This window comes from Patiria miniata, unplaced genomic scaffold (assembly GCF_015706575.1).
Source record: "Patiria miniata isolate m_02_andy unplaced genomic scaffold, ASM1570657v1 HiC_scaffold_24, whole genome shotgun sequence".
NCBI lineage: Eukaryota > Metazoa > Echinodermata > Asteroidea > Valvatida > Asterinidae > Patiria > Patiria miniata.
The window spans coordinates 14,464,232-14,484,310 of record NW_024037063.1 but is presented as its reverse complement, the minus strand read 5'-3'; the positions used below and the strand labels follow the sequence as shown (position 1 = coordinate 14,484,310).

Genomic DNA, 20,079 nt, shown 5'->3' with positions numbered 1-20,079 from the left:
CGTAATGTTTTCGCATTAATCTAATTTATTTGCAATTTCTTCTGCATTTAACCTACCCTTGTAACCATTCACCATGCTCCTTCTTCCCAGCTGTTAAAATAGTAGTGTTTCTGCTTCAGCATAGGTACTTTCTGTACCTTCTTAGTGATATTTAACATTCAACTCAGTACGATGGTTTTTTTTGTTGTGTTGTATATTTCTGAAGCGAACCATACTTGTTTCTTGTTTGTTTCCATTTTGCTTGGCAACAGTCAGGCATTACATATAAACAAGCCGTGTGAGCTGCCTTTGGTTATGGTGCTTAATTTCCTGATTTCTAATAATCATTTCCTGATTCCCCTTCGTGGGAGAACAACCACAGGTGAAAAACAAATGGACACCCACAGAAAATCCCCAGCCCACACACACCACCATGTTTCTTTATGATACTTACTTGTGGACATTCCTTTTTTTTCGTGTAGTTAAGAAACATTTTATAATTTTACTCAAAATGTGAAAAGTCTTTCAATCCATATGTCTTACTTCTTTTAGTGTTTCTTTTCATTTTGCGACAAATAGCCCTGACCCAAAAATGCCTCTAACTGTGTTTTCCAGAAGGGGGAACCTAGTATGGTCTCGTACACAAAGCGTCGCGCTTCCTGCAGTCCTGTGGACCTCTTTTGTTCACAGGTCAACAACGAGTATGTGAGGTTAGAGCCACGCACACTCACCTGTTTACGTTACATACACAGTGTGGAAATTCTTTTGTTTTTGTGTAGTTATGAAAACCTGTGAAAAAAACCTCATTTTACTCACACTGTGAAAACTCTTTCAACCCTAATGTTTTTTCTATGATTCCCTTTAGTGCTTGTCTTCATTTTGCCACGGATAAATCTCATTCAAAAATGCATCTAAAGCTGTTTTCCAGAGAGTGGGAAACATTGTGTGGACGTGGGCAAGTCCACAAAACGTCGCTGCTATCTGGTTTATGTGGACCTCTTTCGTTCGGAAGTCCACACAGTGAGTGTAATGCTTGTTCACCCAAGTGTGTAAACACCTTCAATCATGGACCCCCTATTGTCCCTCTTTTGTTTGTACTAATAACTTTTTAGGAAGACCTCCCATATATTTTGTGCATGATCATCAATTATGGACCTTCGGGAATTGTGGATCCTATTGTCCTGTATTGCCCAACGGTCCCTATTGACCCACACACACACTTGTGAGGAAGAACTGTGTTCAGTTTCCTTCTTTTGTTTTGCTTTGTTCCTTTTGAAATCTCAAACTCAATTCATAGCGTTTCCCAAACGAGCAGTTAGATTTCTAAATATTTCCTTATGAGGTCTTTTGTGTTTTTTACCCCATAAGGAACCCTGTACATGTACACACCTATGCACTTGAAAGAATAGTGGTCAAAAACATGTCAAACAAATTTGCAAGAAGGTCTTCCAATTGCTCAATGTACCACATATGTCTCGGTGGTAATTATGTTTTAAAGCATGGTTCGTGCAGTTATTGCACATATTAAACATCTTTAAGTTGGATCAAGTGAATGCATTCTTGTGTCTCATCAAGACACATTGCTAAAACAATTGTGAGTGTAAAGCTTATTTAGTCGGTGGAGATATTAAAAATTGTCATCTTAACAAGGAATGATACAATTTAGTAAATAGTGTGATCTGTTTTGATTTTTGATACTTAAATGGTTATTTTGGTTATGTGGTGTCATCCCATATTGAAATGATTATCTCAGACTTTTGATAATGAGTGGACATGCTCATATGAAAATGTGTACAAGAGATCAATAATTGTTTTCGTCCACTTTGTGCTCAATTTCCTTTTTTTGGTAATTTTTTTCTTAAGAAAAATTCATTTTAAAAGAAATAAATAATTGTTTCTTTTTGCTTCATTATGCATTCTAGGATTTACCCTGTAAAGGCAAGACGTTATGTTTTTTAGCTGTTTCGAGTCTCATCTCAATATACTTTTTTTCAAATGCTTGTTTTTTATTAACATAATGAAGTTGTTAGGGCTTGAACAATACCGAATGAAAAATGCCACTAATGATTAGTAACGGCATCATTGCTTTAATTTATTTTCCCTTAACCCTGAAAGGACCGGGTTATTTTGACCACCTCTCAGCAGGGGGGGAGGGGCGGATTCCGCCCCCTGAGATCTCAGCAATCGCAATTTCACGTCGCGTATAGCGCCTCATCGTCCGAATTTTATGTTTTTGGTATCAAAAGATGCGCAAGACTCGAGGCTAAAAGTCATAACAGTTTGCGAACATTTTTGTCAAGGCTGTTGCGGAAAAAAATTGAGGGGGGGGGGGAGCGGGTTAATTAATTTTGTTCCAACAACAACATTTTGTGCATTTGAGATGCAATGCAACCCAAAATAATAGCTTTCCACCCAGATTGTTCGGACGCCAACAAATAGGAACAAAATAATGGGGGGTATAACATAAAAGGAATATAATTTTCTGAAGATTAGGGACATTAGGGACAGAATATTCTCAAAAGATGAAAAAATCAAATAAAAGAGCAGTCGCTGTCAATGAATAAATCGCTCTTTATGTATCCAAGGATACCATTTTTTTTGGCATTTTGTTTTAGTCTGTTTACAGTCCGATCATATTACTTTGAACCAACATGCCGGGTCCACATACAGTTGCTTAACGATCTATCAAATCAATGTTATCAATTTATGTTGATTGTTTTTTATTTCGTGGGAAAGAAATTGGTTGTTTTTATGTAACACTCCATATATCATAATATTTTACTGATGTAATTTTGAGCAAAATATATAAAAACGGACTTAGAAACTCCTAATTTCTAAAAGTATGGTATCTGAACTGTGTATTATTGTACATGCTTATTTGTAGTGTTGTAAATCAAATCACTGTGGTCATTGGTAATACAAGTATACGTTATGTGTGAGTTTGAGTCTGTTATTCTCACAGGTGCTTGGAAGTAGGATCAGATGCAGTTGAGGCAATCACAAGTCATGTCAGAATAAACAGAAAATAAACAATGACAAATGAGTATTGAAATAGCTATTGGAAGAGCTTGACTTGAGACTGGACTCATGATTGACCTCTAAGGACTGGATTTTGACTGCCAAGTTCGACATTTGCTTCATCCGATACTAATTTAAAACACGGGTTTGCACAAAAATGGTATTTCAAAAACCAGAGACAAACTTTTCAATTATAAAAGCGTCTTGTCGAAATGACAAAGTTCAATTGTTTCAGTCGATACGAATAGAAAACGCGGGTTGGTGCGAAAATAATGTTACACAAAATGAATCAAAAGAATATTGATCTTATCCTATTCACTTTTTGATACGCCCTCTGTCGGCGCGCTGTATGCCATCGAATGACGTCATAGTCGCGCCACACCCAAACGGGGAATTCCCTCCGCTGATAATATTCCGAGATCTCATGTTCACGAGCGTGGGTTAAAAATCGAGCGAAAAAGACAGAAAAATGGTGAGTATGGGCACTATTATGTGTGAATGTAAGCACTTTTAGACTTCGTCGTTTTCCCTCTTGCATTTTGACATTAAATAGAAATTGTATTTTTTGTGAATTACACTAGTCACTGCTAGGCCTACAGCCGAAATTTCACTGAATTGAAATCACCGTCGGTACAACATATTGCACAAATAAAATGTAGCATAGGCTATCTATGTATAGGCCTAGCCCTCGATCAACAGGTCCCCGTGACTACGTCGTACTGACGTCGGGGTTCTGAGAGCTAACTAGTACGAGTATGACAAGTTAATATTGAATGCGTGAATCTGGTTCGAAATCCACCTAATGATCTACTTTTGTTCTCCAACTATAATTTCGTAGAGATAATTTTTTTAATTTAAAGAGAAACAAGACTCTGAAAACCTAATTGTCTTAATTCCACAAAGTGTAAAAATTATTCATGTCACTGAGTTCCTGGTATGGTTGGTGAAAATGTACAGGTATTTACAATGTTTGCTGTAGAAAATAATTTAAAAAAATTGGGGGGGGGGTGGAGTGAGGTCAAAGATAAGTACTGGTATTCCTGGGTTCCTAGCCAGCCGGGCTACTGAAACAGACTCTTAACTAGCCCGCGGGCATTTTCACTAGCCGCATGTTTTGTTTTCCTATCCTTTCATTTTTGCCGTATCCCAATATTTTTTTTACTCGCAAGCCGGGCTAACCCGCCGCTGTTTCGACTAGCATTTGGCTTGCGGGCTACCGCTAATTTCGAACCCTGACTATCATTACCAGGGGGATTTTTGGTTGCAACCTTTGAGGAGCCTTTCTGACTTGGAGGATGCCAAGAGAGCTGCTCGGCACATCAATGATCACTCGCTGGCCAAGATGGTCACGAGAAAGAGGAAAGTCCGCAAGTCCAAGAAAGAGGCGTTCCAATCAGTACTGTTAGCTGCCAGGCCCTGCCAAGAATCCATTCCACCCAAGTCTGATGTCTCAAATACCTCCACAGAGGATCAAGAATGCAGGTAAAGTAGACAATGTGAAGGGTTTTTTGTGGACTTCTAAATTCGTTGCTTCAGTGCTAAAACGGTCCTTATATAATATCAGGCCTACACACAAAACAATATTTGAGATTGAAACAACATCCTGATTTTTCATTAACAAAGAAATAAATTCCGGCCATATTCTCAAGCTTTTTACTTTTCATTTATTTAATATGGACCTTTATCTAAAAAAAATCTAAATAGATTTTTTGGAACTGAGATGACAATTTTATGTTTCTGTACAAAATTGTAGTTGGACTGATCAACCCAGGGCCAGTTATGTTTCATTGTTGCATTCATATTTACTTTTTAATTTTTGATTGATCAATTGAATATTTTAGTTGAAAACCAGCCTTTCCCGTAAATTAGCAGAGCCATTGTGCTATAGCTAAAATGGTTGTATCATTCACATGACAAAACTGAAGAAGGCAAAGTTTAATCATGCAACCCAAAATTTGATGATTGATAAGTGAAAATTAACTTCCCATAATGCCATTTTGATGGGTATTTACAAGGGCAAAAGACAATAGGGTAATCGATAATCCACTTCGTACAATTTGAACTTGTAAACCCAAGTCAAGTTATTGTACTTTCATTCTGTTGCTGAAAATTGTCTCAGATTGTATTTATACTTCACTTACTGCACTTTATTCTTAACCCATCCCAATACCACCGGATGGTTTCGAATTCTTCAGGAAAAACAATACAGAGAGACATACAATGTAGCACATGTACATGTACATGTTCTTAAGGGGAGTCAGGCAAATACTTTCCCCGCCTTCCACCGCTGTGACCCGGGTTCGAATCCCGCCAATATGTGGATTGGGTTTTCAGTCCCTACCTGATTCCATTGGTTTTCCCCAAAATATTCTTCTTGGCTTTTCCTCCCACCACTAAAACTGTAATTTCTTATCATTGTCTCCTCTCTACAGATTTTTTCAGGCTTTTGGGCTACAGTGCTACAGTGCCTAGGGCACTTTTGAGGAATCCTTGGTTTCATTGTCAGAAAGAAATTAAATGAAAAAAAATAAAATATAATAATCTTGGAGCAATTTTCTATGATTTCAGGACTGAATTGTTTCTTCTTCCTTTTCTTCAATTCCCCCCCCCCTAGTTTGCCACCGTGCCAAAAGCGTAAGATCCAGCTGTTCGTGATTAGTTCCTCGACATCACCAGTCTGTCTGCAACTACATCCGTCCACTACTATCTCAGCATTGAAAGGATTACTACAAGACAAAGTGGGGATTGAACCAGAGAAACAACATCTGTTTACCAGGAGAAACTGTGAGGTAATTTATGATGATATAGTGGCCATGTTCAAACTAAATCTTAAAGTTTAAAGAAGAGTATAGTTTTCGTCTGTGAAGATGCAAAACCAATTTCAAATTTTATATCTCCCCGATGTAAAATTGTGTTGAACTTGAAGAGGCAATTTAAATTGAACTTGAGAAGGCAATTTAAAATCTGTTGAAATGTTATTAATGTTTAAATCAAGCCTTGAGCAAGTTTCTATTTGTTCACAGCTCCGTGATGACCTCTCCTTGGGGAATTATGGGATTGAGCAAGACACCAACATAGAGTTACGTCTAGTGTCTGGGTTGATGGGAGGAGCTGACAAACAGAAAACAACAGGTAAAGATACGATATAGATAGAGGAACACTTAGTATTTGGGCCGATGGTTAGGACTGCAGGGACCAGAAATATTATTTAAGAAGCTATTAAATTCTGTATTTAGAATTTAATGTATTGGTAATTAATTTGTGGTGTGATTCCAGTATATTGGGCCCATTTGCAGGGGAAAGGCACACATTGTGTTTGGTCATAGAGTGGGGTGGGGCTACAGGCTTTGTCTGGAGGGGGCCCAAGAGGGGGTTGCCGAAGAGGGGACCAAGGGCTTCGTGGGAGGTGGAGGTGCAGTGGTTTAACTTACATTTTTAAGAGGGAACTTAGGTGCTTTCATCTTAGGCAATGAATGCATTGTTAATTCCAAACAAGGGAGCCTCTGGTCTGTTGAAAATAAATCACACGTATTGTTTTTGATTGATTAATTGATTGGTAGGGCTGATTAACTTGCTGCTTAATGACATAAAAGTTTGACATTTTTAAGGGGGAACTTTAATAGGTGCTTTCATCTTAGGCAATGGATGCATTTTTAATTCCGAGCAAGGGACACAAGGGAGCCTCTGGTCTGTTGAAAATAAATCACACGTATTGTTTTTGATTGATTGATTGATTGGTAGGGCTGCTTAATGACAGAGACGTTTGTAATATTTCTAGGGGAAAGGAAGACAAACAAAAAGCGAAGGAAATCTGGGAAGACATCTTCCTCTTCAGAGGACATACTTAGGGAAAGTAACTCTGATGAAGAAGGTCAAGTGAGGTCAACTGATGGGTCGGTGGATTCCCCTACAACAACAAGCGACCAATCAACGGGTACAATTCTACTCTTTGGTACCAGTATTGTAGTCAAGTCATTGAGTCAGTTGGTTCCAGTTCGAGTTATTTGATTCACATGCGAGTTCGAGCCCATTTAAATCATATTTGTATAAAATTGATGACTCGTGTCCTTAGCATCAAGTCCGAGTGCTGATGGTCAAGTCTGGGTCCGAGTCTTTTCCCAATATGACTCTAGCTGAGTCAGAGTCACTGGAATTGCTACTAGAGAAAGACTTGAGTCCGAATCAAAGTCAAATTTGTTCAAAATTGGTGAGTCATGTGTTCTTAACATCAAATCCAAGTAATGGTAGTCAAGTCTAAGACCGATTTTGTAGCGGATATGACTCAATTCAAGTCATAGTCACTGAAAATGCAACTTGAAACAGTTTCAAGTTCGAATCCTGGACTCGAGTCCAACAACACTGTTTGGTGCATTTTTATTAAAACAAATATTTGAAAAACAGTTTTTAAATTGATCAAGATCACTTGCATTTTTTAGGGAAAAGGAAGAGAAGAAGACGGCGAAGACAAAAACATGCCAAAATGGAGCCATCCTGTGATGAAGCCAAAATATCAACCAGCCTAGATCAAGATGACACTGGAGATTCACAAACCTGCACTTCAACCGCTGGTGTCTCGGCTTCAAATTTCGACAAACTTGACCTGTTTCTGTGGATTCTATGCCTCCCACTGATCACAATCCATGTCATCCTGAGCATTTGGTCTCCTCGCATGATTCAAGTCACCTCCTCATCTAAAGACGGCATCAATGGACGAACATCCTCAGGTGCCCGAGAAAAAAAACATTCCGATGACTCTGGGCACTCTTCAACTTCAGCAGCAAAACCTGGTAAAATCCTAGCTATGGGATTTTCATGTTTGTTGGTTATTTATTTTGGTTTACACAATGAATACTATGCTTAATCTTAACACGTACTCCTGTGTCTGCACTCCCAGAGTCTTCATTTGAAACAATTATGACCAGTCAAGTTGAGGATGCTCGTCCCAGAGTGCGCAAAATTCTATTCAACTGATGTAGAATGGCTACTATCTGGTCTAAACTTTGAGACAGATTTAGCCCATTCTTTGGTGTAACGGTGTAGCACTGCCTGGCTCACAGGCTCTGTCAGTCAAATAGGTGCAAAGTGACTCTAGGTCGACCCCCTGAAACCAGTTTTTAAAAATGTGTTCGTGTCAATTATTGAATTGTAAACCAGGTTGCTGATAAACATGCTGTTTTTCTATAGGGAGAAAGAGGACAAGAAGTCGACGACAAAGAAAAGCAAGACAAAAATTGTCATTAGATGAAGCGGAAAGACAAACTACCTTAAATGATGACAAGCGAGATCACTCAGATGTCCCGGCGGATTCGTATACATCAGCAGGAAAACCTGGTAAAATCTCAGTATTCTGATGTACTTTGATTCTTACTTTTTTGGTCAAGATCAAAGCCATTGTGAATGCAGATATGCCTTTTGCTTGCTGAAGAAGACATAACAGCTACAGCTCTTTTATATGCGTGTTTATCTGCAGGTAAAATACAAAGAAGAGGCATCACTAAGAAAAATTCAAGAAAGAGAACAAAACACCAAAAAGTTGCCAAGAAATCCCTATCTGCCGAAGAAGCCATCGATAAAACAAGCAAAGATGATAAAGCTGATGATAAGTTGGTCAACTCAAGGGATTCCACTGTCTCCTCATCAGCCAAGACCACTGCTAAGAGAAACAACCAATCAAAAGGTAAATTCTCAATTCAATAATAAGTTTTGCCATTCACTGACAAACTATACAGAGTTGTCTGAGAATTTGCAAAAAGAAATGTTCACAATCTCATTCAGGTGGGACTCGAACCCATAACCTCCTGGTTACTAGTGCAGGTGTCTTTAGTTCAAATCTGATGAAGCTGCTGGTGCAGTAATCAATGCTATTATGTTAGTGGAATAAGCCATTTGCGAGTTAAATTTGAGTAAAATCTGGAACGCTGACTTAATCCAATGCATTGCACGATTAACTTTGCATTCTCCCGACCAAAGAGTCTGTTACTATATTACGAGATTCGGGGCAAGCCTAATTATGCTAGTAATTAACCCCCAGCTGCGGCATGGTCTTTGTGCCATTCTCACCCATTGTGAACAATTTATTGGTGCCGAGAGCTTGCCCTGAATCATGTGATTAGCAACAGTGTTTTTGGTCTGGAGAATTCAAAGTTAAAGTGTGCCAAACATTCTGAGCAAGTACGAGACGTTTTCAAATTTAAATCCCATATAGGGCACAGGTCTTTCGTTAAATGGCTAATTTTTTTTTTCTGTGAAGACTCTGAATAAGCAGACTCTCATCAATGCATACAACCAAAAGGGAAGTGTTCAATCAAACTGCGTGGTTGTCATTATTTCTAAACCACTCCTTTTACGATTGCACGAGTCCCATCCATGAAGTTTAAATGGGCCAGCTGTAACCCATTCATTGACGTTATGATGTAGCTACTGCTTGGCTCATAGTCAGGGTCAGTCAGTCTGAGTCCGTCACATTGGTACAAGGACGTTAGGCTGGCCCACTGGAAAAATATCGTTGCATGTCAATTATTGAATTGTAAACCACGTTGCTGATAAACATGACGTTTTAACAGGGAGAAAGCGGACAAGAAGACGCCGACACGGGAAGGCGAGACAAAAGCCGTTATTAGATGAAGCTGAAAGACAATCTACCTCAGATGATGTAAAGCGAGATCCTTTGGATGCCTTGGGGGAGTCTTACACCTTGACAAGAAAGCCTGGTAAATCTCGGTATTTTGATGTACATTTTTACGTTGAGCTTTTTGTCGAAATCAAAGACGATCTGAATGCAGGTATGCCTTTTCGCTTGCTGAAGAATATAGCTACAGCCCTTTTATATGTTTGCTTACCTGCAGGGAAAGTAAACAGAAGAGGCAAGACTAAGAACAATTCAGGCAAGAGAAGGAAAGGCCGAAATGTTGCCAAGAAACCCTCATCCAAAGAAGAAGCCATCGATAAAACAAGCAAAGGTGATCAAGCTGAAGATAAGTTGGTCAACTCAAGAAGTTCTACCGTCTCCTCATCAGCCAAGACCACTGCTAAGAAAAACAACCAACCAAAAGGTAAATTCTCTGTTCCAATAATGGACTTTGCCATTCACTGATATATTTTCACAAGTATTGTATACTTAATGCTGTCCAAAAGCTGCTCCCCCTTAAAACAAGCAAACAAACAAAATTCACAAGCTCACTCGTGGGACTCGAACCCGCAACCTCCTGCTTAATAGTGCAGGTGTCTTATACATCTGTCAAATCTGATGTAGCAGCTGATACAGCAATCAACCTTTTTTTAAAATGATTTTTCCCCATGAAGACTATGAATATGCATGTGTTAAAACTATTTTGTTAGTACTCGCCATTGACACATACATGTACAACCAAATAGGAAGTGATCATTCCAAATATTTGATTGTCATTATGTTTAACTATTCCTTTTGTGATTGCAAGTGTCCCATTCACGAAATATCAATTGATATTCTGTTTAAGGACTGTCACCTCAATTATTAGCACTTCTGATTCACATAAATACTGATCTTCATTGATGTCCTAAACTTAATGTCAACTTTGTGAACTTTGATGTTCAGTTGAATGTTTTATTCATTTATTTTACACATGAAGCCAAATCGTGCAAATAAGACAAAGAAAACGACATGCTTCTTGTTTTTTACCTTTAGGGAGAAAGAAGACAAAGAAACAGACAAATGCTGACAAGAAACCATCTTGTGAAGAGAAAAAAGATTCCCAAATTCAGCTGTTTGTGATTAGTTCTTTGAGATCACCTGTATGTCTGCAACTGCATCCGTCCACTACAATCTCAGCATTGAAAGGATTACTACAAGACAAACTGGGGATTGAACCAAAGAAACAACATCTATATACAAGGAAAAACCATGAGGTATGGTACAGAGTTGTAAAATCTGTTTAAAGTAAATTCATCCAATGTCCCTATTTTCAATCATCTTTACAATAAGTAATCAATCACAGCTTCCTACATATTTACTTTTGTCAGTATTTCATCGTTAAATAGTTGTTATCTTGACAGATTTTAAATTTTTTTCACCCCCTATTTGTTAGCTCAAGGGTAGAATGTCCCTCAAAGAACTTGGAATTCAGCAAGACACCAACATAGAGCTACGCTTAGTGTCTGGGTTGATCGGTGGAGCCGATGATGAACAGAAATCAGCAGGTAAAGCTTATACACAGAGATTAAACTAGTGCGGATGCGAATTTAGTTGCGTCACGAAACGAAATGTTCCCAGCGTAATTTGCTAAATTGAAATTTGCGCAGGATTTGCAAATTTGCAGTATGTAAACTTGTTATGACGTCACAAGTTCTTGTTCACATTTGCATTTGCTTTGATAAAGAGCATGGGCTGGCCTTCAGGGATTATGTATTTAACCAAGTTTCAAAGTTGATGGGTTGAGTTTAAAAAAAACAGGTGTTTGTCAAGGGTTTAGAGCTAGGAGTATAGTGTCTTAGTACATAATTATGTAAAGTTATTGAACAAAAGTAGTCAGGTACTGTTTAGACCTAAAATTAGTCACCTTTGTAGACCTCTAAAGAGTCAGCTCGTGTGTGGGTTAGTCAAAATGCACTTACAAAAGTCTTTCTTAGTGAAGAAACCAACAGGAAAACGACAAAGTGTTCCCCGAACTCTTATGATGATAGAATTATTGACCAACTTGTGGCACTCTCATTCTTTGATAAATAATCTGATTGCCTAATTCTTGTGAGCCAATTTTGATAGACCTGTGTTTATAACTATACCTTCAGGAGATTCACCAGAAAGGACTGACAATGATTCAGGGAGGAGACAAAAGGGAAAAAGAAAAGCCACCAAGAGAAGGACAAGCCGTGGCGGTGAAGAAAATGCAGATAACTCAGATGATACTTCCATCTCCTCAGCGGTTAAGGCACCCACTGGTCAGTCATCAGGGGAAACACAAGAACAAAAGCCAGAACCGCCAAGAGAAAAAAATGATTCAGCAACGAAACGAAAGGGAAAAAGAAAAGATGCCAATAGAAGGACAAGCCGTGGCGGTGAAGAAACCATGGATAACACGAAGGATTCTGGTCACCCATCATGGGAACAACAGAAACAAAAACAAGAAATGCCAATGAAAGAAAATGTCTCTGGAAGGAGACAAAAGGGAAAAAGAAGAGCTACCAAGACAGGGACAAGCCGACAAGGGACAAATTCTGATAACTTACAGGATTCTTCCATCTCCTCAGCAGTTAACGCACCCGCTGGTCACCCATCAGGGGAACGACAAGAACAAAAACTAGAACAGCCAATGAAAGAACATGACTCTGGGAGAAGACGAAAGGGAAAACGAAAAGCTATCAAGACAGGGACAAGCCGTGGCAGTGAAGAAAATTCTGATGACTTAGAGGATTCTTCCATCTCCTCAGCAGTTAACGCACCCGCTGGTCACCCATCAGGGGAACGACAAGAACAAAAACTAGAACAGCCAATGAAAGAACATGATTTTCGGAGAAGACGAAAGGGAAAAAGAAAAGCTACCAAGACAGGGACAAGCCGTGGCAGTGAAGAAAATTCTGATAACTTAGAGGATTCTTCCATCTCAGCAGTTAACGCACCCGCTGGTCACCCATCAGGGGAACGACAAGAACAAAAACTAGAACAGCCAATGAAAGAACATGATTCTGGGAGAAGACAAAAGGGAAAAAGAAAAGCTACCAAGACAGGGACAAGCCGTGGCAGTGAAGAAAATTCTGATAACTTAGAGGATTCTTCCATCTCAGCAGTTAACGCACCCGCTGGTCACTCATCAGGGGAAACACAAGAACAGAAACAAGAACAGCCGAGGAAAGACGATATTGGGAGGGTGCAAAAGGGAAAAAGAAAAGCTGTCAACAAATCACCATCTGAAGTAGAAACCGATGCGAAGAGCCAGGATAATACCAAGCAAGAGATCTTACATGATCCAGGAAATTCCTGCTCATCGGCAGCTGTCGGTACTTCTGCTAGCACCTTGTCAGAGACTGGTATTACTCTGTAATACTTAACATATATTCAGTAATTATTGATTCACACATGGCATTTTGCTGCTTCAGCTAAAATATCTTTTATTGAGTCTGAATCCCACACAAACCACTATTAGAAGTAAACATTCTGTTTCAAAAGTTTTGGTTTTTTTTTTCCTTAGTTGCTAGGACAAGAAAGACGAGAGAAAGACAAGAAACTGCTGGCGGTGAAGCTGAAGAATCACAGCAAAAGACTGTAGCAAGCGGCAAACAGCAAGTTGACACAGGAAGTTCCCCTGCCTCAACATCAGTCACTACCTCATCAGGCAGCCGATCAAAAGGTACAGTCCAATACAAATATGTGTGTGGTTTTAAAGGTAAATTCTATAATGGCCAATGTCTGTTTGTGGAGTCAAATACACAGCTCAAGAAACAAAAACATGGTTTATCTGATTGTGTAAAAACAAAATGATTATATTCTTTACACACAGGGAGGACGAGGAGGAGGAGAAAGAAACGGAAAAATCCCGAGAAGAACCCAGAGGATGGAGATTCTCAGGTTCTTGATCTTGATCGACTCCAGCCAGAGGATCAGAACGTTGCTGATGTCATGGAATTGAACATGCAACAAGGAAAAGGGACTGCACTTGAACAACAGAGACCAAAAGATCAGAAAACTGAGGAAAAAGACAATCACAAAGCGTTATCATCATCTGAAACACAAAGTATGGACCGGGAGAGAGATTATGGCCCAGACAGATTTAAAGCAGATGATTTAGGTAGGCATCAGAAGGAAATGACATCACCTGAGCATCCACTGAGATGCAAGCAGGATGATGGTCCAGACAGATCACCGCAGTTCAAAAACCAAGAAGCAAGAAGCCAAAATGCAAAAGAAGAACCCGTCAAACAGAGCTGTCAACAACGGCTAACAGTACCTGAGAGACACGCAGTAAGGCAGGAGCAGATTATTGAGACAGAAAGACCTCAGCAGGAGCCAGGGGTCGGAGAGCGGGGCTTCCAGCAAGTGAGTGAAGCATCACCTGGGCAACTCGGACACGAGCTGAGTTCTCATCAAGGGATAGCAACACGTGAGAACCAGGGAGTTAGGCAGAAGCAAGCAAGTCACCATGCACAAAAAGAGCGCGATGATGATCTTTACGGGCCGGACCCAAATATACAGTCAACAGTAGGAGAACAGTGCCCTCAAGAAGAGGTGATGACACCTGTACAAGACAAATCTCAATCTGACCGACTTCGCAAGGGGAATTTGTCTCCAGAACAATTGCAAGGTAATAACGTCTATATAGGTTATAAGGTTGACGATTGATGAGTAACTCAACATATAGATTGGGAGTTTAACTTCTAAAATTCGATTACTCAATTATTATTCAATGACTCCTGTTCAACCTTTTTCCTTCCTTTATAGCAGTTAAAGATCTAGTACCTTCAGCGGTCCAGCCAGCAGTGCAGTATCCATCTACTCTGTGTACTCATCATTCATCTGATTCCATTCAACCAACTGTACAAACAGGGGACGTCAATGTCCCTGGCAGCTGTAATCCTGTGTTTTTAGGATCGTCATCTGGGCATACATTTCATTACGAATTCAACCAAAATGTGACAGTTCACCCCGGAACTCCGCCAGGTAAAATAGTTAGTACTTGTGTTTTTTTAAGATACAAATTCAAGATGCCATAAGATCCTTTTTTAAATTTACAACAAACAACATTAAGTAGAGATTGGAGGCTGTCCTATTTTTGGCTATTGGGTTCAACTTTTACATCACATGGATTGGATACTGCAGATAATGTACGATATAAATGTCATCTGAAAGGCAGCAATGTATAAACAAACAGTCCCTCCGCCAGGCCAACTCCCACATTTTGTGGTCTCCTCTAAATATTTGGTTCCTACCACACTCCGTCCTTCATATGGAAAAAACCTTAAAAACGGACATGCACTCGGTCGACATGTGAAGATCGGGTATCTGCAATTAATTACATTTCACATGGATTTACCAATTCATTTTAAAGGATTGAGAAGTGTTTTCGGCAAGGATCCCCCAACCAAATAATTAAAATCTGTTTTGAAATTGCGAATCAAATTTCATAGAAAAGACAAAGGATGTAAATACAGTTTGAAAAAAAGATCACAATTGAAAAAATGTTGACAGCTCATATTAAGCATAACCAGATGTGGGTTAAACTAATTGGTTTCAATTTTTGTTGGAGGGGGAGGCTGGGCTGACACAAGTTTGTGGGACTTAACAGCTATGGCTATTTTTCTGATTCGCTCTGCTCTCTTATTGTGGTTTCTAGTGGTTCCTACTTTGATAAATTGCACATCCCGATATGAACCCCCGTCTTTTTTACCTATTTTATAGATTTTCAGTTTCACACGCAAGCCATTGTTATGAATTAAATTTTTCACCAGGAGGCACGGAAAATGTCCAGCATCCTCTAAAACAACAACCTGAGGTTAGAAGCCAATCAGTACAAACAAGTCAAGATACAAGTCCAGACACTGTTACATCACGCACTGACGTAGACAGCCCATCATTACAAACAAGTCAAGATACCAGTCCAGCCACCGATGCAGCAGCAGATGCTGCAGCGGATCTGTGTGAAGAGGCACTCAAGAAGGTATACAAGACCACGGGCAGTTACGTGCAAATGATTCCATGGGTTGATGATGACATGATGCATATAATGGATATATATACTAAGTTAAGATTAGTCACTGATGAGTTAGAAATGATATGTAAGGGGTATGAAGATGGGGAGGAGGTGACGTATGAGGGTGCTTTCCTTATTAAAAACGAAGATGGTGTTGTTATCAATCGAATAATTTATGAAGGGTTGGCGGGTCTGGGAAAAACAACTCTGATTGGGAAAATTGCACACGACTGGGCGACTATCTCTTCTGGCCCTCTGGCAAAATATAAGCTTGTTTTTGTTCTGAGAATGAGTGCACTGGAACAAACTACAGATCTCATTGATTCTCTATATGAGCAGCTAATCGATCCAAACATTATCAATAAAAACGACCTGAAAACCTTTATTTTCAAGAATCCTAAAAAGGTGTTAATTCTTCTGGATGGCTTTGATGAGTTGATGACCACCAAGCTCGATAATAAATCATTTGGCTCCATCCTACAAATTCTAAACCGAAAGGTTGGAGCAGACATTGATGTGGTGATAACAACCCGCACCTCTCATTTTGGCACATTGGTCAGCAGATCACTGGTTGGAAAACCTTTCACCCATGTAAAGGTTATGGGCTTCCTTGAGGAAGATGTTGAGAATTACTTGGGAAACTTTTTTTCTAGAAGCCACCATGATGCCGAGACTCTTTTCCAAACCATTAAATCATCAGGTGTTCTTTTTGATTTAGCCCATAGCCCAATGCTGCTCCTTTTAATGTGTTTATTATGGAGACAAGATTCCAGACTTCCAAACACAATATCACGCTTATATGGCAAGGCTCAAAAATACATATTCAAGAGAAAAGGTATACCAGAGGAGGAAATACCAAAGATCCTTGTTGCAATCGGAAAGGTTGCTTTCCATGGCCTGGTGTCTCCAGTGCAGCGGCTTTCATTTCAAGACAGAGAGTTTGAGAAGTATGTGCTTGATAAAGCTCTGAAGGCTGGCATCCTCACAAGCCAGAGGGTCTTAATAGGGTTGGACACTCATAACAACATACAGTTTATCCACAAAACAATTCAGGAGTTCTGTGCTGCTGTTTACCTGCAAAGCTTACAGAAATCAGACGCTGACGAATTTCAAAAGAATCTTAATGAACTCGATGACATGGAGAACTTTCACTATCTGCTGCGCTTTTGTTGTGGTGACAATGAAGCATGCACTATTAAAGTCTTGCAGATGTTGCAGAAGAGGATCAATGATGAGAGAAGGCTTACCTGTACCCAGAGGACTGAAAATACAGCATTAAACATGGCCTTGAATTGTTACTTTGAGAGTCAGGCAGAAAACATATTATCAGAGGCATTTATAAACTCAGTCATAACTGAAACGATACACACAAAAGATCTCAAAAGCCATGATGATGTGAACTCCTTTGTGTGGTTTCTCAAACATGTTGCTAACCAGGCAAAGTACACAGGTAATATTTACCTTGACAAAGTTAAGGGATTATATTTCAATCACCATAGCTTGGAAAGGTGTACTGAAGATTTGGCATTCGCCATTTACAACATGCCTAATATATCTGTTGTCAGATTGTCGGGATGCTCTTTAACCACGAAAAGTATGACAGAAATTGCTTCATCACTGAGTAAGGCTGACAAGTTGACTGAATTAGACCTTTCGCACAATGAAGCTTTAAGGGGTTTTGTGCATTCATGGATGCCACTGTTAAACAAAATGCATCTGCGGATTTTGAAGCTGGACGGCTGTCTGACGGTTGATGATATAAAGCACATTGCCCTAACACTAAGTGATATGCCAAACTTGATGGAACTGAGTGAGACGGGACTGAGTGAGATAGGACATTTACGGATAAACCCATTGGGTTGTGGTATTATGCTGGACCTACACGGGATGTCATTAAATGGTACAGAAATGAAACTCATCTTGAAGGCACTGGTTAACAGAAAAGACTTAGTTGCATTGTACATGTCTCAAATTGAGGGACTGCAAGGTACAGCAGCATTATGGACTTCTCAGTTCAAGGAACTAAAGCAACTAGACAGGTTGAATTTTGAAATGTGTAAACTAACAAGCACTGATGTTCAGCTCATTGTTGCATCCCTTTATGATACGCCGACACTGACTCAACTTCTCCTGTCTGGAAATTATAATTATTGTAGTAAAGATGATGTTAAGTGCATTGCTTCTCTAATTGGCCGTTTGACAAAGCTCACCTTATGTAAAGTCAATCAATGGTTTCAAGTCTCACCACGTGGTACGGGTTTGGAGATAAAACTCTTGAGTCGGATGTTCACCAGTGCTGATGTGGTAGATATTGTGAATGCCATGAGTAGCAGGAGTGACATAGTTCAAGTGGTAACTGATGATGTGAAAGGACTTGGTGGTACAGCAGCTGAGTGGTCACCTACATTACGAGAACTGAAATTTCTAGAGCAATTACACATACGAAACTGCTCATTAACAGGCACAGACATTGAAATCATTGCTGCATCACTGAGTAAGACATCCACTCTGGTTAAATTGGATGTGTCTGGAAGTTCCCTGGCTGGCTCGGGTGTGTCATTGTATAAGTTACAACAACTGACACAACTTGAGACGCTAAAATTACATGGCTGTGGTTTAGAAGTACCGGACATTATATGCATTGCTGCTTTAGTTGGCCGTATGCCAAATCTTGTTTATTGCCATGCAGTTGATGATGAATTAAATGGAACCCGATTATACAGGTTTTTAGGTCAACGTTCTGGCATAGCCCCAGAGCTTGAGTTAACATTTGAAATAAATGCAATCACAACTGGCATTAGCCTTTATCTCTCCTGGAGTAAATTTCGAGGATCTGATATTGATAATATTCTAAGAGCAATAGGAAGTAGAAGTGACTTAGTTGAGTTGACAATTGGATATACCGAGGGCCTTAGAGGCAAAGCAGCTGAATGGTCACGTGCACTGCAGGAACTGAAACATATTAAGCGATTTGAATTACGAAACCCAGAAGAATTTTTACAGAAGTTCGAGCAAATGAAGCGGTTTACAACAGATTATCGTGACATAGAAAATGTCAAATGTCTTTCTGCGTCAGTTGGCTGTATGGCAAATCTTGAGCGTTGCTGTGCTGGGGATACATTTGAGGTAAGTACAATCAATAGTGGCATAAGGATGAAACTCTCCAGTTGTATGTATGATGGTTCTGCTGTATCAAGAATATTGAAGAACATGGGACAGAGGGTTGACCTGGTTGAGGTGATCTTGAAAGATATTTCCGGAGACCCAGCAGCTGAATGGTCACCGGCTTTGCAGGAACTGAAACATCTCAAGCGATTGGAATTAACCAAATGCTCATTGCATAGCATGGATATCGAACCCATTGCTGCAGCACTTAGTGTCATACCCACTCTGGTTGAACTGGATATGTCTGGAAATAAATACCTGGCTAGCTCGGATGCATGGTTTCACCTAAAGCGCCTGAAACAACTAAAAAGGTTGGTCTTAAAAAAGTGTTGGTTGCGTGATGCAGACTCTGAAGCCATCGCTGCAGCACTAAGTGACATACCAACTCTGGTTGAACTGGATCTGTCTGGAAATTTTATGCTGGCTGGCTCGGGTGCATGGTCTCACCTAAAGCGCCTGAAACAACTGAAAAAACTGGTCTTAAAAGAGTGTTGGTTGTGTGATGCAGACATTGAACCCATCACTGCATCACTTAGTGACATACCAACTCTGGTTGAACTGGATCTGTCTGGAAATGAAGATCTGAGTGGCTTGGATGCATGGTCTCACTTAAAGGGCCTAAAACAATTGAAAAAGCTGTCCCTGAGGGAGTGTTCATTGAGAGATGCAGACATTCAACACATTGCTGCATCACTTGGTGACATACAAACTCTGGTTGAACTGGATCTGTCTGGAAATGAAGACCTGAGTTGCTCGGATGAATGGTCTCACTTAAAGGGCCTAAAACAATTGAAAAAGCTGTCCTTGGGGGGGTGCTCATTGAGTGATGTAGACATTGAACGCATCGCTGCATCACTTAGCAGTGTTGTAGTCGAGTCCACCACGTGCGAGTCCGGATTCTGAGTTTGAGTCGGAAAATCCGAGTCCGAGACCTCCTAGTCCGAGTCCGAGTGCCAGTCCGTTAATTAACATGCAGCTACATCAAATGTTATCATACAAGAGGGCACAAACAGAGCTAAGTAAACATAATGGGGCTTAAAGGACGAGGGGAAGGGAGTTTCAAAAAAAGGAGAATTTTTTTGTCCGTTTTTCTTATTCATTTAGGATTTACCTTCTAAAGACCCTGCTTTTGAAGATGTTCTGGTGCTCTTTAAACCTTTATTTCGAGTTTCACAATAGTTTTCTTCAAATGCTGGTTTCTGTGTAGCATACTAAGATTTTAACGTATGAATGAAACATCTAAAGTTTCCACTAATGTTAA

General features: G+C 39.8%; 1 protein-coding gene across 1 annotated transcript; it reads left to right on the top strand.

The window, feature by feature from the left end:
• Positions 1-4,339: 4,339 nt before the first annotated feature.
• Positions 4,340-19,721, top strand: LOC119732303. Its single transcript, XM_038205762.1, has 14 exons — positions 4,340-4,479; positions 5,612-5,786; positions 6,021-6,129; positions 6,776-6,931; positions 7,434-7,784; positions 8,182-8,328; positions 8,468-8,674; positions 10,661-10,881; positions 11,061-11,172; positions 11,761-12,996; positions 13,158-13,316; positions 13,467-14,267; positions 15,412-18,147; positions 19,165-19,721. The coding sequence occupies exons 1-14, from the start codon at positions 4,340-4,342 to the stop codon at positions 19,719-19,721; spliced, it is 7,107 nt and encodes a 2,368-aa protein (XP_038061690.1).
• The last annotated feature ends 358 nt before the right edge of the window (positions 19,722-20,079 follow it).

Bases quoted from the DNA above. Each gene is read 5' to 3' on its own strand.
- LOC119732303 (XM_038205762.1), top strand. From the start codon at position 4,340: ATGGTCACGAGAAAGAGGAAAGTCCGCAAGTCCAAGAAAGAGGCGTTC. The intron at 4,480-5,611 runs GTAAAGTAGACA...CCCCCCCCCTAG, and splicing joins ACAGAGGATCAAGAATGCAG to TTTGCCACCGTGCCAAAAGC. The intron at 6,130-6,775 runs GTAAAGATACGA...TAATATTTCTAG, and splicing joins TGACAAACAGAAAACAACAG to GGGAAAGGAAGACAAACAAA.